This window comes from Perca fluviatilis, chromosome 19, assembly GCF_010015445.1.
Source record: "Perca fluviatilis chromosome 19, GENO_Pfluv_1.0, whole genome shotgun sequence".
NCBI lineage: Eukaryota > Metazoa > Chordata > Actinopteri > Perciformes > Percidae > Perca > Perca fluviatilis.
The window spans coordinates 17,485,348-17,500,675 of record NC_053130.1 but is presented as its reverse complement, the minus strand read 5'-3'; the positions used below and the strand labels follow the sequence as shown (position 1 = coordinate 17,500,675).

The 15,328-nt window shown below is 39.8% G+C and overlaps 2 protein-coding genes across 6 annotated transcripts in view; both read right to left on the bottom strand.

Annotated features, from left to right (window-relative positions):
* The window catches only part of alox5a (arachidonate 5-lipoxygenase a), a 6,183-nt gene extending 83 nt beyond the window's left edge, over positions 1 to 6,100 (bottom strand). The window contains exons 1-14 of one of the 2 annotated variants that reach the window (XM_039783979.1): positions 5,835 to 6,100; positions 4,506 to 4,704; positions 4,314 to 4,395; positions 4,101 to 4,223; positions 3,283 to 3,389; positions 3,018 to 3,190; positions 2,769 to 2,915; positions 2,467 to 2,670; positions 2,304 to 2,390; positions 1,799 to 1,977; positions 1,479 to 1,564; positions 1,045 to 1,145; positions 474 to 644; positions 1 to 326 (exon numbers count right to left, since the gene is read on the bottom strand). The exon at positions 1 to 326 is cut by the window's left edge and continues 83 nt beyond it. In XM_039783979.1, the coding sequence (XP_039639913.1) occupies positions 147 to 326; positions 474 to 644; positions 1,045 to 1,145; positions 1,479 to 1,564; positions 1,799 to 1,977; positions 2,304 to 2,390; positions 2,467 to 2,670; positions 2,769 to 2,915; positions 3,018 to 3,190; positions 3,283 to 3,389; positions 4,101 to 4,223; positions 4,314 to 4,395; positions 4,506 to 4,704; positions 5,835 to 5,984 (1,989 nt within the window). In that variant the 5' untranslated portion in view covers positions 5,985 to 6,100 and the 3' untranslated portion in view covers positions 1 to 146. Of the gene's footprint in view, positions 327 to 473; positions 645 to 1,044; positions 1,146 to 1,478; positions 1,601 to 1,798; positions 1,978 to 2,303; positions 2,391 to 2,466; positions 2,671 to 2,768; positions 2,916 to 3,017; positions 3,191 to 3,282; positions 3,390 to 4,100; positions 4,224 to 4,313; positions 4,396 to 4,505; positions 4,705 to 5,834 lie in introns of both variants that reach the window. The other variant, XM_039783978.1, reaches the window with a different exon arrangement.
* A 225-nt stretch (positions 6,101 to 6,325) lies between these two features.
* slc25a16 (solute carrier family 25 member 16) lies at positions 6,326 to 15,308 on the bottom strand. 4 transcript variants are annotated; one of them, XM_039783988.1, is made up of 10 exons: positions 13,880 to 14,267; positions 13,501 to 13,626; positions 12,604 to 12,696; positions 12,385 to 12,518; positions 12,023 to 12,086; positions 11,555 to 11,676; positions 11,347 to 11,413; positions 11,034 to 11,196; positions 10,853 to 10,921; positions 6,326 to 9,653 (listed from the first exon to the last, which is right to left on the bottom strand). In XM_039783988.1, the coding sequence occupies exons 2-10, from the start codon at positions 13,592 to 13,594 to the stop codon at positions 9,497 to 9,499; spliced, it is 963 nt and encodes a 320-aa protein (XP_039639922.1). In that variant the 5' UTR covers positions 13,595 to 13,626; positions 13,880 to 14,267; the 3' UTR covers positions 6,326 to 9,496. The 4 variants fall into 4 exon arrangements, with proteins under 4 accessions (XP_039639922.1, XP_039639923.1, XP_039639924.1 ...); XM_039783989.1 differs by lacking the exon at positions 13,880 to 14,267 and adding an exon at positions 15,217 to 15,308 and having other exon boundaries at positions 9,497 to 9,653; positions 13,501 to 13,645; XM_039783990.1 differs by lacking the exon at positions 13,880 to 14,267 and adding an exon at positions 15,217 to 15,308 and having other exon boundaries at positions 9,497 to 9,653.
* Between the last annotated feature and the right edge of the window lie 20 nt (positions 15,309 to 15,328).

Sequence of the window (15,328 nt, the reverse complement as noted above, 5' to 3'; positions counted from 1 at the left end):
GTTTGCAAATTGACTTTTTGGGCAGCACATATGCATTTGCATCTATAGAAGTATCAAACTCACACACTCGGGTAACAAACCGTTTTCTAACAGCATATGTACCCAGCTCAGTAATAGCATAACTTCAAGGTGCTATTTGCAAAATATCAAGTAGCGACACTGTTTGGGATTTTGTCTGGGGACATGTTGTAGTAAGGCAGCTTCTTTCCATCGTTCCTCTTCTTGATGGAGCTGCTTATCTCTGCCAGCTGAATCCTGAACCTCTCCATGGCCGCCTTTACTGGCTTCTCTATGAAATGCTCATCGGGATACATGCCCAGGTACAGCTGCAGGGAGACAAGCCATTCAACCAGGAGGCTTCTTTAGAAATGTATAGTTTTGACTGTTCCTTAAAACAATGCAGTCTGTACTGAGACGTGTGTGTGTGTGTGTGTGTGTGTGTGTGTGTGTCACACAGTGTGCCCTTTCCGTACCTCGCCCTCCTGGTACTGGCTGAGGGCCCAGACAGCCCCCAGGTGCCAGCTGGAACGTCCACGATCAGGGAGGCTCTCGATGATCAAGTTCACATTTGCCAGGCCCTTCTTGTTGGGCGGGGGCCTTCTCATGGTAGATGGAGCGTTGGGGATCCAGGAATACCAGTCATACTACACAATGTACACAAAGATATACAGTATGTGCATGCAGTACAGCATTTATCTGACAGCTATAATTACTAGTTACATATTCCGGATTAAGAGTTTACATTTAAAAAATGCAATGCATCATTAAAGAAGGAACCAGTGGAATCCAACCATTTGTTTTTGTCAACCACTGTGTCGGGAAGCACTGGATGAAACTACCTTACTGTATATAAAGTAGTTTAAACTAGCTACAGTGAAATGCTACTTATCTATGCATCAGTATTAGGAATCCAATAGTGTCAGATAATAATATATCAGTCCCAGGGACCATTTTTCTGTTTTCCAAGTTCTGTTACTTTATATTTTGATTACAGATTATATTATATATTATATGAAAGTCAGGTTCCTGCAATCTATTACTTACCTGTCCAAAGTTGATCGCTGCATGCTGAGATGAAGCAGTGAACACAATGGCGGTCAGATACTCTATCAGCTCCTTACGTGATTTCAGGGACTTTGGAAACTCTGTGCACAGATAGAATTGACAAAGTGAGCTTTTACAAAAAAGACCCTTGCATAACGCTGATAATAGAGAAATGCAGAAAAGTTATTACAACACTGAAGCAGTGACACCATCACACTCCTGTGGCTTCCTGTCCAAACCTATGTCTATGACAGAACAGATTTGAATTTGTAATTCTGTCAGTTTCCTGTCGTAACTGTCCTACAAACCCCTAAACCCTACACTAATAAAAAAATAATGAAGGTTGAGTGAGCTGCTTCTCTCCTTGGGAAAAGAAGCTTTACCTATTGGTTAGGTGCTGCATTTTGAACAGGACATCTGTAATGTGTACCCACCACAGTAATCGAAGTCCTGCATACCGAAGCTGCACGCATCTTTAATGAAGGCCTGGATTTCTTCGTCTTCCTGCACCATCTCATCGCTAGCGTAGTAAATATGCACCACATCAGACACAAAACTGCCAGACACAAAACAGGACAACAGTCACATATAGAGGGGAAGAAAAAGCTGCAACTTCTCTTTCTCACACACACACAATAATAGAAATGTCCCCACACTATTTATACCTTGTTACGACTGTTTCCTCTCCCTTAGACACACAAACTATTCCTTAGTGGCGTCCATAAAAAAACTCTTAAAAAGAGTTGTTTCTCACCTCTTGGTAGCCTCCCACACCCTGTAGCCGTCGTCTCTGTAGAAGTAGGTGGGCAGCTCCTCCTTGTTGTCCACACCGCGGGCCTGAATGATGTCCGGGAAGCACAGAGACCTGAAGGTCAGAGACTTCACGGCCTTCTGGATCAGCTGGATGTGACCACCTCCACCTGTTGCGTTAGCCTTGACGAGGATGGAGAAGATACAGCATCATCACATCTCACTCATTATTCCTGCAGCTAATGATTGTGCTTTTGAGTGTCAATTTAAAGCAAAGCATCTAGATATAACTGACATAGTCATTTTCTGATTATAATTTAGTTAATGGAAGGGAATTGGCTTTTTTCCTTCTTATTCAGCACATTATTTGCTTTTATCTTGCTTTCTAACTAAAAAACTTAAAGCCCAAATTAAAAACTAAAAAGCCCAAATTAACTGAAGGTTAAAAAAAAAAAAGACTGAGTTGAGTTTGTTAAGTTTGTCCCTTCATTTTGTATTCAAAAACTCACCTTGTCAAAGATGCCACACTCGCAGATGAGCTGTTCTCTGGCCTTGGTGTTGATAGCGATGGTAAAACGAATGTGTGGGATAAGTAGCTAGAAGGAACATCAATCCATAAATCAATCAATCATTTAATCAATCAATCAATCAGTTAATGAGTTTGAGTTTTACCTTGTACACAGGGTGAACAGCAGAGAGCTGCCTGTACATGGCAATAGCAAACACCTCTGTCATCAGATGAGTCCTGAGCAGGTGTGTGATGTTCTGGTGGTACTGGAAGTCAGCTGAGCGGACCCAGATCTTAGCCAGCAGCCAGTCGTACTGACCATCAGTGGGCAGAAAGATTGGATTGTCTTCACCTGGAGTCTGCCCAAGCTGGGAAAAGATGGAGGATGAGGGAGAAGCAGGTAGAAGAGGAGAAATGTTCCCCTTGTTGTGTAACACACACTTGCTGCTGCTCAACATCACCGTACCTGTATGGCTATGGGCAGGATCTTGTTCTGAGCGGTCTTGTAGAGCAGACAGATCGGGGCTGTCAGGTACTGCAGCGTGCATGGGTCTGTGCTGTTAGGACTGATGCCGTCCAACACCTCGTAGTCTGCTATGTACACATTACCTGCCTGGAGACAGAACATCGATTCACATTGTACTTCAGTAGGAAAATTCAAGAGAGACATATAACTTAGAAATAGATTCACAGAAACAGACACAACAACGTCTACCTCTATCTCTTGCTCCAGAGTCAGCTCCCTCTCCAGGCTGACAGAAACCATCTCATGAGTGACGGGAAACTTGTCGGGAAGTTTGGTGCACTTTTGGATCATAACCGGGTTGCAACCGTTTAGAAATTGGTACCCAAACATGAAGTCCTCCTTCCAGTGTTGCATCACATACTCTGGATAATACAATACAATACAATACAATACAATACAATACAATACAATACAATATAATATAATATAATATAATATAATATATGAGGCTGACCTGAGATTGTGTTTTTGATTCTCACAAAGATCTTCTCAAAGTCAGCGAAGTCGCTCCAGGAGGACTGGAACATGTGCATGAACTGGTTCACAAACAGGTTCTCTATTCTGGAAATTCATTGTTATCATCATCATCATCATCATCATCATCATCATCATCATATTTGTCATCATATTCATGTCAAAGTGATCAAAGTATCTGAAATCTGATGCATTTTCGTGTAATATGTCAATTAAACATTGCAATTAAAAATTAATTTTGGAAATGAGTAAAGTTGTGTTATACTGCATATGTAGTAACGATGATTTTTGCAGCGACAAGCAGCCTTAAAAGCAATTTTTCTTCCATAATTTCTGTCCACAAATATGCAGCATTTCTGTCAACACCTTTGAAGCTCCCTTTGCCAAATTGTGTGACTCATCTCACCTACTTCTCCAGTCCACAAATCATTATCATACATCATTTTCAAAGCTTTGTCATTCGTTGCGATTTTTAGCAATACTATGCAAACAGTTGCGTTGTGGATCAGTTTTGTGTTATTATGTTTATGTGCAAGCTATCAAGCCTGCATAAAACCTCAATGCAAATGTTCCCTGGTGATAAACACATAATGACGCCTCTGTTTTTCCAGGAAATCATGAGTACAGAAAATAGAAGCATGTTATCAGGCTGGAGTTTAACATCTGATCATGAAAACTTTGCATTGAAAAACACCTCTGAGGTTAAAGCTCCACTGGCCGAGGGGCAGCAACTGTCCTCACAACTACTGTGAACCTGTTAAAGCTTTAGTACAGCAAGCTGTTAGGGGGAGCACGTACGCCTTACTGTAGTTCAGTACAAAGTCCACTCCCTTTTCAGTGTCAAACTGGATGTCCCGAGGCAAATCCTTGTGTCTGTTCGCATCTATGCTCATGGGAAAGCCTGGCTGCCACTCCTTCCATCTATAAAGGACAGCAGAGATGTTAGTAAGCAGCCTCAGCCTCCTGTAACACACAACACAAGCACAAACTGCATGTGTAGAGTGAACTAGCCTGTAGGTTTTTCTCCTTTTTTCCAGCTCTTTTTGTCTGTGCAGCTTGACCATGCTCGTCTTATCATCCTGAGGCAGATGTGCTGCAGCAGACACAAAACAAAGGGGATGGCTTGTACTTTCAGACTCTGACTAATGACAAAGAAGAAGACAGGCAGTCTGTTTTGCAAAAAAAAAAAAAATGAAATGATACCTCTTCCATCCCGCAGCACAACTTCTTTGTCATCCACCAGCCATCGGAAGCAGGGGAACTCCACATAGTCTCCAGATGGAGTCTTGACTGTGATGTACCTGCAGTACCAGTCATCCTGCACCCAGTACTTATTCTTCTCAATCTTTACAAACACTATCTCACCCAGGTTCTCCCCAACCCTCACGTCATAGGAGTCCACCTGCAATTAAATCAGCGGCTAAATAAATAAGATGGAAAAAAAGGAATCAGGCGTATATTTAAGTGTAGTTAAAGTTTTGCTTCATCATCAGTAAGCGTTTTTGTCTAAAGGGGAAAAGGTGAAACACATTTCACATCACCACGTGCTTTTTGTCGAAATCGCAATATGGACTGGTGCAATGTCCAAACTGCAGGAGGGAGCACAATTTGTTAAAGGCAAAATATGTGTCCAAATACCATTCTGAACTAAGTATTGTGGTACTGCAGAGATATCCCAGCCTATTTAATTATACAGACTTAAGAAAAATGTTTTCGTTTGGTACAGATCCTCACAAAATCACACAATGATCATTGAAATTTGAATGAAAATAAGAATAATGATGGAAAAAGGAAACTTTCTTCCAATATTGTGAATTATATTGCAATTGGCAATATCTGTCAAAATAACCGCAATTATATATTGTCCTCATATCGTGCAGCCCTAAAAACAAGTTTGAAATATGCAATGAAGAGAAAGTTGTAGGAAGACATATACTGTATGTGACTTTAACATTTTGTATTATGTTGTAATGAAACTCAATAAAAGCTCAATAAAATGTCTTTTCTCAAATTACATTTCAGGTTTGCATTGGACAACAGGTAAAACTTGCATCTCAATTCCAATGGCAAATTAAGTTTTAATTTAAAACATTGTATGAAGAATGCTAAGTGGATGCTAAATTTTGTTTTGATACCGGATAGCGTCGATCTCAACAATACATTTTAGTGACATCGTAGAAGGATCTCTACTTTGCTAATGTTAAATCACTGAACAGCGTACAGTGTTATAAAAGATACAATGAAAAAAGCTGCTTATATTTTCCATTAAAATCTGCTTTATGTTAACAGCAGCAAATCATTTAGAGTACACTTCATTTTTCCTGCTTGTTTTCCATTTAGAATTAACTTGTTAAAAAAAACAGAACTAACATCTCTGTCGTAACTTCTTCCTCTTTTCCATCAACATGCAAACAATCTAACCCAGGGTTGTAGTTGTTGAAACCATTCTCACCATTCATCAGAAATTTAAAATACATGTAGTTCTATATGTAGGTCTTCCTCACAGCTCTACAGCAGCGTAACATCACTTACCGCGCCCCTCTCAAAGTCATTGTACAGAGCTTTGTCCAGCAGTGTTCTCTCGCTGCATCCCTCCGTGCCCACCAGTGTAATGTAGATATAATCATCTGTCCCTGCGAACCACTGGCTCCCTGTGGAAACAGTCACTGTGTAAGTAGGCATGGCGGTCCCACAGGTCCAAACGCCCTCTATAGATTTTAGCAAAGGCAAGTTTCCCCTACTTGTTCAATACTATTTCTTTCACTGATGTCTACTTCTCCCAATTACCCTTGAACAAACAATAACGTGTAATCAGGCAGAAGAGGGAGGTGCAAGACACGGCTCTCCACCCACTATAAATGAGGTCAGAATATAATACAACTGTCCTTCCTAGATGTGTTATCGGTGTACAGACATGAATGTGGGTGCAGGTAAAGGTGTCCAGGGTGTTGATATCAAATTCATTGTCTTTGTCTGCAAACAGTAGGGTGGTTAATAAAAGGATAATGGAATAAATTCCTGTATTACAGGCCGAAACGGAGGTTTTATTTGACTTATGTGGAAATGGAACATTTGAACATACACATCTTTCACACATCACATTTACCAGTCAAATCAGTACGTGACACTGGACAACAACACATAGTGTATTCTAGTTTCAGGTAAATAAATGCAAATGCAGCTGTGGTTTTATAGCTGAAACTGTAACATTAACAGGGGTCTGTGGGAGTAAAACTCAAAGTGAGAACTGGAAGTTACTTGTTCCTGCTTCACAAGTTTGATTTAAAAAAAAAATAAAATACATTCACATATTCACACCTACAGACAAAATAAAGACACAAGCATTGGTACCGTTTTAAGAAAGCAACATGTAATTCAGACACTGCTTATGAAAAGCAGGCAGGCGAACATGTACATGTATAAATTGAGAAAATAACTGACAAAAAAAAGGCATTTTCATTATTCAATCAGTCTCAAAACTATGCATCATGTCTCAGTCACATCTAATATAGTTTGATAAAGTAGTAGAGCGTACTACTATAGACATTTACATATATAAATATCTTCCTTCTCCTACGGTACATAATCAGGTGTTGCAGTGAGCAGCAGGAACAGAGCTGATCTGCTCTTGGATTGATAGTAGACTTTAAAACAAAAAAAAACAGCAACAACTCATGTGTTCAAACCCAACATGGAAATAAAAACAAGCGTAAATTGAAGCACAGCAGTACTGTAGATGAATGAGTGGTACCATGAAAAGCAGAAATGTTACTGAATAGTATATTTTGTTTCCCACTTATCACCAGTGAGTGTGTGATTAAGCTCTTACGCACAGCAGGGCGGTGCAGTTACAGATACTTTAGCTTATTCATTGTTAGATGCACTTCAATCAAGAGTTACATAGAGGTCTCTTATTCATCTTGCTTGTGATTTGGGCGAATTATATGTTCAGACTTTTGTTCAACAACACCTTTGCGCACGCACACAATATTCTAGTATTAGTATATCTAATATACTAGCAGCAGTTCCCAACCTCACACAAAACGAATCGCAGCGATCGCAATATTATCAAAGAGCAACTTAAACTCCGTTTTAGCTTAAACACTCTTCCTTTTACAAATTTAAAAAAAAATTGCATTTGAACCACACAGGCTACCACCCCTGCCGCCGTTGCAGCCGCTCCACCCCACTGCTCTGACAGATCTTTCATTACTCCATACTGTCCACACTACTGACAGTTGACTGCTGTATATATACAGTGAGTCAGAGGGTGAGGTGGGTGGGGGTGAAAGTGACATCACCTTGTAATTCAGGGATGGGGAATACCAGGGTATGTAAAAAATGTCACAGATTTTGGTAGAGGACTGTCTCAGAGACAATTTTGTGTTTGTGTGTTTGGACTTTCCTCAAATATTTGCTTTTTTGTAAAATATTAATAGTAAGGTTTTACCTCTTCAGTCCTCCTGCAATTATTCAAATGAAACATCTGAAATGTTGATGGATATCTGTTAACTGTGATGAGTGGTTGTACATAGTCATGCTTCATTTTAAGCGGTCACAAGCCAAGTTGGAAACCATCTGCTCTTTGCAATTTCCCCCCTATTCATATACAGTGATCTAAAACCTGAGGCATCGACTGAAACTTGTGAAGAAACTTCAATAAAACACATTAATCACTCTGGTGAAGTAAGACATTAAATACAGAGAAAGGCAACAGGCTGAAAAAAAGACGGATGCTTGTACAACTAATGAGGCATACGTAAACATTGGTGGTGACTAAAGCTGCATTCACACCAAATCCGGCGTTGCAGCAATAAGCCTGATTTGGTATGAATGCAGCCTTTAATTAAAGGCCAGTGGGACATTTTTTCTATTCAGTTATTAATGTTCAGCCTACCTGCAGGAGCTCTGGTGGGTAGTCAAACATTTTAGCTGAACTAGGTAAAAAACGCTGCATATATTACTATTATATAGTAATATATTTTCTCCTGAGTCCCTATCTGACAACTTTCTTTTGTTAGGCAAAACAGGGAAAAAAACATAAAAATCCTTATCTGACTTGTATTTGATAAGAGATGTATGAAATGAATGTTGTGTCCAGCTCGGATGGTAAACAATACAATTTAAATTCAATGCTGCCACCCAGTGGCAACAGGTCGCTAAATCAATACATAAATGAAGAAAAAGCTATAGTGATGAAGTGCAAATTTCTCCTGAGTCCCTTCACCTCCCTCGAGACATGTCAGACCTAAATCCATATTATGTCAAAATGCTGACATCTTAAACTCAAAATATCTTTCTGATCACAGCTGAGAAAAGACGCACATAATTCAATACCATCAAAGCTACAGGCTAAACAAAAACTGAGTGCACATTATCCAACATAAAACTGAAAATGCATACAGTAACTGCACTATTCAAAGATTAGCAATACAATGTTATTGTCTTAAACTGAAATGATGTGCCACCAAGGCAAAGACACACAAACAGCAACTTCACCTAAAGTTACTGCACCCCCAAACCTGCACTGTAGATTAAAAGACAAGCTAAACTGTGAATGAACAAAATCTTATAGATCATCAGATTATTTTAAAACTCCAGCCACTCTTCAACAATATTTGGAAAAAAGAATATATTAAACTATATAAAAAAAATGTGTAGCTGTAGAATTGAAGTGCTTAGGGGTGATATACTATTCAAATAAATGCATAGCACTGAGTCGTACTTACAGATCTTATTATCACTTTGGGTCATGGGATAGATGTGAATGAGGGGGCTTCTACACAATCAGAGGGTTGTTGTGGTGTTGCCAACAACATTGTTAAAGAACATATCATTGCCCCGAGCCATCCAACCAACCGAGCCGCTGACCTGCTGTATCCATGGAGACACTGATGAGGGAGTTGCTCAAATAAGTCACATGTCGTGTGTTTGAGTAAATCTTCTCTTAAGAGGCGGCGACTCACAAAAGCAGGAAGAAGGAACGAAATAGGACAGATGAGGAGTGCCTTATTGTTTGATATCCACTTTCCTTTTTCCACGTTATCTGACTTCTCTGTTGCCTTCAGTGAACTCAAGGAAAAGGCGATTCCCACATTGAAGAGTTTAAGACGTAGCGAGTGAGCCTCAGATCACTCTATGATGGAAGCATTGAGGTCGATCCCTCAATGACTCAGAAGGAATGAAAACAGCGGCTAGTTGAGGTGGAGGGTCTGCTTCATGAACTCGTAGGTGGTAAAGGCCACGGCCTGGGAGGGGATACAGCGGATGTAGTTGAGAGAAAGGCCTCGGTATAATCCCTTCTTGACCCCGTACTCATTATACACGTATGTCAGGGTCTTGCTCAGTGATCTGTTAAGGTGCAAGACAAGAAATCATACACTTTTTAGAATGACAGAAAAAAAAACAGACAGAAATCCACTGTTTGTGTGGTCATGATACAGTATGTGTCCTGATGTTTTGTTTCCTAACTATGTTGAGCTGACAATTAAGTATTAAATCTTGCATATGACAACAATGTACAGTTTTATTATTGACTTTACAGGCATGATAAATCAATGTGTTTGTTCTTGAGGTTTGCCTGTGCTGTGGGGAACTAAACCCTGTTGGTGAACAGCAGCCATATAAAACACAAAACAACCCTTGGGTAGGAGACAAATGACCTTCTTGGGCACTGCTGTATTGACTGGACCTTATGAATGTGTTCTTCTTAAATATCAAGGATAAGCACATAATGCAAGAACAATGAGCAGTGTTTGGACTGGCATTGTGTAAACGTGTACAGGTATGAACGGTATGTTGCTGTAGTTTTATAGCTCAGTAGCCATTGTGCTCCTTGAAGTTTTAGGCTTTAACGTTTTGTCTAATGTAAACAGCCCACCGACCTCTGGAATTTTCTCTCCAGTTGTGAGCACGCACGTCCTCGTCAAACTCTGCTTATAAAGCCAAATGTCGAATCAACTATTTTAAGAGGAAACTCCTCAATTTATGTCCCAAACACACACTTGAATTCAAATATAGATTTTTGTTTTTTTTTTAAACATGGACACCTTGCCACAGAGAAGAAGAGAGAAACATTATGTATTAAGGACCCCATATTACAGAGAGTGTAGAACAACATGCCTGAGGAAACTCCCCCAAATAGACACACTCACTAACAACTTCTTCAGTACCAATTAATCCTGTAGCTTAATTTTGCTTTTGAAATGATGACGTTCATCAGCAGTGTAGTGTGAGCAGTTTTCATCTCAGTTATTACCCTCAGTATCACCCTCACAATTATTTCTCCTTCATTTCTCCTTTAAATGGTCACCCATACGTTTCACTGCAAAACTTCCAAATCAAATCAGACCACCCGAGAACACAATACTGGAGCAACTATATGTTTCTTTGTTGTTGTTTTTTCACAACAAAATTCTTAAATGAGACTAGGAATCCAGGAGCAAAATATTTGTCTGATGAAGTACACTGCATACACTGACATGTATAATGCACAGCAGTACATCATAGTATAACAGAATATAGAGAGTAGGAACATTGGTGATACTTACACACATTTCTCAGAGTCAGGAAGCACGGCTCCTAACTGCATTCTTCTCCTAGCAACATCCAACGGGTACCTAGTGATAATAAACACAATGTAACACAATCATCAATAAATCACTGTAATCAATAGCAAACTCCAGTCACAGTCAGCTCGAGGCTTGTTGGCTGCCTGCCCTCAGCACTTACGATATTGACTGAGCGATGGCACCAGCAACCCCCCCACAGAGCAGGTTTGCGTGGGTTTTCAGAATGAGGACATCAGGGTTGTTTGAGGAGGGGCGTGCCAGCAGCTCTGGGAAATGTTTCAAGCCAAGGCTCTTCAGGGTGCCAAAGGTGTAGAATGAGAAACCTGAAGGATAGAAGCGGGAGACAAAGAGTCAAGCTAACGCAACCCAAAGAACACTGGTTACATACGGTATGTGAAGGAGGACATATTATGTTGTTCTGCTCAATGATCGTGGAGCACAATCAAACTATGCAAAATAATCGTAATAATCACCTGCATAAGGGGCCATTCCAATAAGTGTTGGTGTTAGTCCCCTATAGAAGCCCAAGATGCCCCCCTCCTTTGCAAAAAAAAAGAGAAACAGGTCTGTAGTAAGAGGTAGATACTGTATACATTATTAACATTGACAAAAAAAATGAAGGGATGAAATGTTTGTGAAGACTGTGTTGTTTGTTTAAGAAGTTGAACCCTAGCACACTACCTTAAGGTAGATAGTGTGGAAGGCATTGGCAATTCCAGTGTATCGATGCTCTCCTGTCACCTGGAAGGCCAGTCTGGCTCGGATCACATCCAGAGGGTAGGTGCATATCACCGCAGTCATCCCTGAAAACAAACAACATAAGAACACATGTTGTAAAAGCACACAGTTTATGACTATAGTTATGCTTCAAAATAATTTACAGAGATTAAACACTAAGACACACAGTCACACATTGTAGCTGTATTTAATTCCATGTGACAGACTTTCCACTTTGTTACTCAATCTTTTTATACCTATTCTTCTTTTTGTCTGGCACACAAAAAAAGGCATGACGCCTACTTGCATCGTGGTGGTCACATTATGAGAAAGTTTGTCCTGAGGTGACAAATTTAAACATAGTCTATGATTCAAGAGGACATGATATTAAGCTGGCACAGACTGAAAAGGCAAGTGGGAAAGATAAATTACCTGCCATTGATCCGGCCACAAGGCGGTGAATGTGTCCAGAGATCCCAATCTTTTTACTTAGCAGCTGTAAACGGAGGAAACAAAAGTCAACCAATAAAAACAATGCACTGACATTTTACTGTTTTACTTCAACTTTTTCTTTTTCTAACTACTCTTCAAATTTGGCAATTTTTCCACCCGGGGACAAATAAAGTTTTTTTTTATTAAATTGTAGCAAATGCAGCAAACACATACATTAACAATGTGAAAGCTGATTACAGTTCCCTAGAAAACTGCTATTGTTTGTTTTATTACGACCCAGTTATTATAGCATTGTTCTTTGAAAGAATGATTCCACAGTAAAGTATATACTGTAACTGTACCTTTTTATATTTGTCAAAGGACATAAACTGGATGGCTCCATAAGGAAATATCCTGACCATCATTGCCCCATTACCCTTGTACAAGCCAAGGAAGCCTTCTTTCTTTGGCACAGCCTTGAAAGTGGACCACACTCCTGCAAAGATAGATCAGAGTTCCCGCTCATGTGGCACAGATGTGTAAAAACAAACACTTATTGGCTTTCCATGTCTTGTTTTTACCTAGATGTTTGTAATGGGGGTTCTGGGCTTGAAGAAGAATCTTGATTCTGTCCAGAGGAGCGATGGTAGTCTTGGCGCAGCATCCTGCAACACCTAAACAAAAACAGAAAAACACGGCATCAATGCATATATTATTAAATATGCAACTTTTCATGTAGCTATAGTAGAATGGTTGGTAATGTTTTTGTTTTTGTATCTTGAGTGAATCTGGCAATTAAACAGACCCATCATTTAAAAGATAGTTCAACAGTTGAATAGTTCAACGTTGGTCATCATACAAAAGTAACTGTAGAAAAGTCAGAGAAAAGGGAACAAGTGAAACAGTCAACTACTCAGCTTTTTATGTAACACGTTTCCTAATAAAATAAAGGAAGAATCACAAACAATGACACAGAAACATACTAATATTTGCTTATAACAGTCTTAAAAACTGTAACTTTAAATACCAGTACAATATAGGAAACAAATACTGTACAAACTAAAAAAAATGTCTATCACATGTAGGCAAAGGTAAAGCAGGGTGTGCTAAAGGTAGCACAGCAGGCTTTAAGGATAAGGGTATAGTGATAAGTATGTGAATAATGATTCATTTAGTAATCATTATTTCTTTAAGGATCATTCCATTTGCCAAGCTCCACAGGGAGGTGAGAGATCAGTAACAGCAGACACATGGTTTCTCCAAAGCTGCTGTTTTGTTGAAGCAACTTATTTAAATATGCACAGACATAAGTTTATAGGTCACAAAAGAAAGAAGGGGAGTAAAGCAAATAAGGAAGTGTTTATTTGGTAAGGGAATGCAGTCTTAATGCAGACACACAAAGGCTTGGAACTGTGTCCCCTTGTGTGAATCATCACAGACCTGAAACTGATGGTATAAACTGATGTGTCAGAGCCTACCTCCAGCCACAAAGGAGCGAAGAAAGTAGTAGTCCCTCTTCACAGGGGTGCTGCTTATGGCAGGAGATGTGGAGACCGAAGCCTCCGATGTCATCCTTCCTGATCAAGAATCTGCCACATCCATGACTGCAGTTTGGAGAAAAGACTGTAAATGCACATGTTATGAGTATCATCATCATCCTGGCAAACATCTCTACGGGCAAACCAGACTGTCAACCTTCTGTCAATTGTCAGTTTTTTTAATTACTTTAGGCTGGTGTAAGGTTGATTCTAAGTCTTGCTTTGCAATTGGACATAACTGTTAGGGTTAAGAGCCACAACCAGTGGAGTAGTGGGCATATTTAGCTAAAAGACAAGGACACCCTTGGTTCATACTCACAAGATAATCAAAATTGTTAGAGGCAAAGTAAAGGGTCCGTCCGACGAAATATCTTTAAAAAATCTCTTTCTCTCGTAATCGTGGCTGTTGTCCGTTACCATGGACACCTGGTGGTCCCGCACCGAGAAGCTTGTCGTTTAACTATTCCAGTAAAAAAACGGACAAAATACTGAAGTAATGAAAGAAGCAGAGGAGCTGTCAAGATTCACATAACCGCATTCATGTCCTTCGCCCGCTGACGAAACTGCTCTGACCGAAAACAGTCGCACGCTGATGTCGCAGGATGACGTTGGTCAGAGCGGCAAAACGTCATCCAGGGAAGGCTCTCATCACCCCGCCTCTTTAACTCATTGACATATATATTTTTTTTAACTGTATATCTAGCTAGCTATGCTCTTTCTGAGCGAAAACAATCCGAACAGAGAAAGTTGAACATATCTACAAGGCGTTTTAAATTAATAACGCTATGCCGAAGAGTTACTGTGTAACGTTAGTTTGTTGCACCAACAATACATCCACAAAACCTGATTTGTTCACCTGCCATGTCCTAAAAAAGAGCCTGTTAGATGGTATTTGGCTTTGGGGAAAGAATCGCGCTTTCGCATCAGGAGAGAAACAGGAACATGCAGAAAAGCTGTTGTGTAGCGGGTTAATCGAGACTTTACGCTAAATAACTCTGGTGGTGACAGTTAGCTACAGGATAGCTAGCTAGCTAACGTTAGCGAGAGGCTGTTAACGTCACAGCACAGCAGCGGCAGACTGTCAAAATCTCTGCCAAACTGTTGGCCTTTCATAAGATGTTGATCATGTACATATAATAGTTATCCTAACGACAGAGAGTCATTGATCCACATAGCTAGCTAGCTAACTATCTACTAGATGGGGAAAGACTGACGATGATCAACTTTATGACCCCTCAGATTCAGGCAAGGTCACCAAAAGTACAAAAAGTAATATACATCTAGCTAAAACAAACGTTTGTTCAACATATACATAAATCCATACACATCTGTCAAAATTATTATCAAAACGCGTCAAATTGCATTGACATCTAGCTAGCTAGCTAGCTAGCTAGCTAAGCTAGCTAGTATGCGCTTCTGTTTCCTTTCCTCCAAACGAGGGCGCAGCCTTGACATATTGCGAAGTACCGATTGCAGTTTACAAATCACATATTATCTTCAAATTGAACGCCGCTGGTCAGACGAATTTTACTTTAATAACGTAAAAAAGTTAAAAATATATATATACACAATACTCTGCATAATCAATTTAAATCCTGTCTTTAAAAAAGCTAGCGTGCTAAAATTAACGTACAATAAATTATTTATTATCCTTACAAACTGGCGTTGCTTTGGTAATCCGTTCCAATCATTTATAGCACACCCTTGCGTCCACTTGCTACTTGAAACCACACAGTGCTGGCAACACTAGTGGGACAAACGACAGTAG

What these genes read in the sequence shown, in the direction of transcription:
- slc25a16 (XM_039783989.1), bottom strand. Translation starts at nt 13,594, where the DNA reads ATGACATCGGAGGCTTCGGTCTCCACATCTCCTGCCATAAGCAGCACC. An exon ending in CCCCCATTACAAACATCTAG is followed by an intron (nt 12,519 to 12,603) that starts GTAAAAACAAGA and finishes CTATCTTTGCAG; the next exon opens with GAGTGTGGTCCACTTTCAAG. An exon ending in CCTTTGACAAATATAAAAAG is followed by an intron (nt 12,087 to 12,384) that starts GTACAGTTACAG and finishes CTCCGTTTACAG; the next exon opens with CTGCTAAGTAAAAAGATTGG.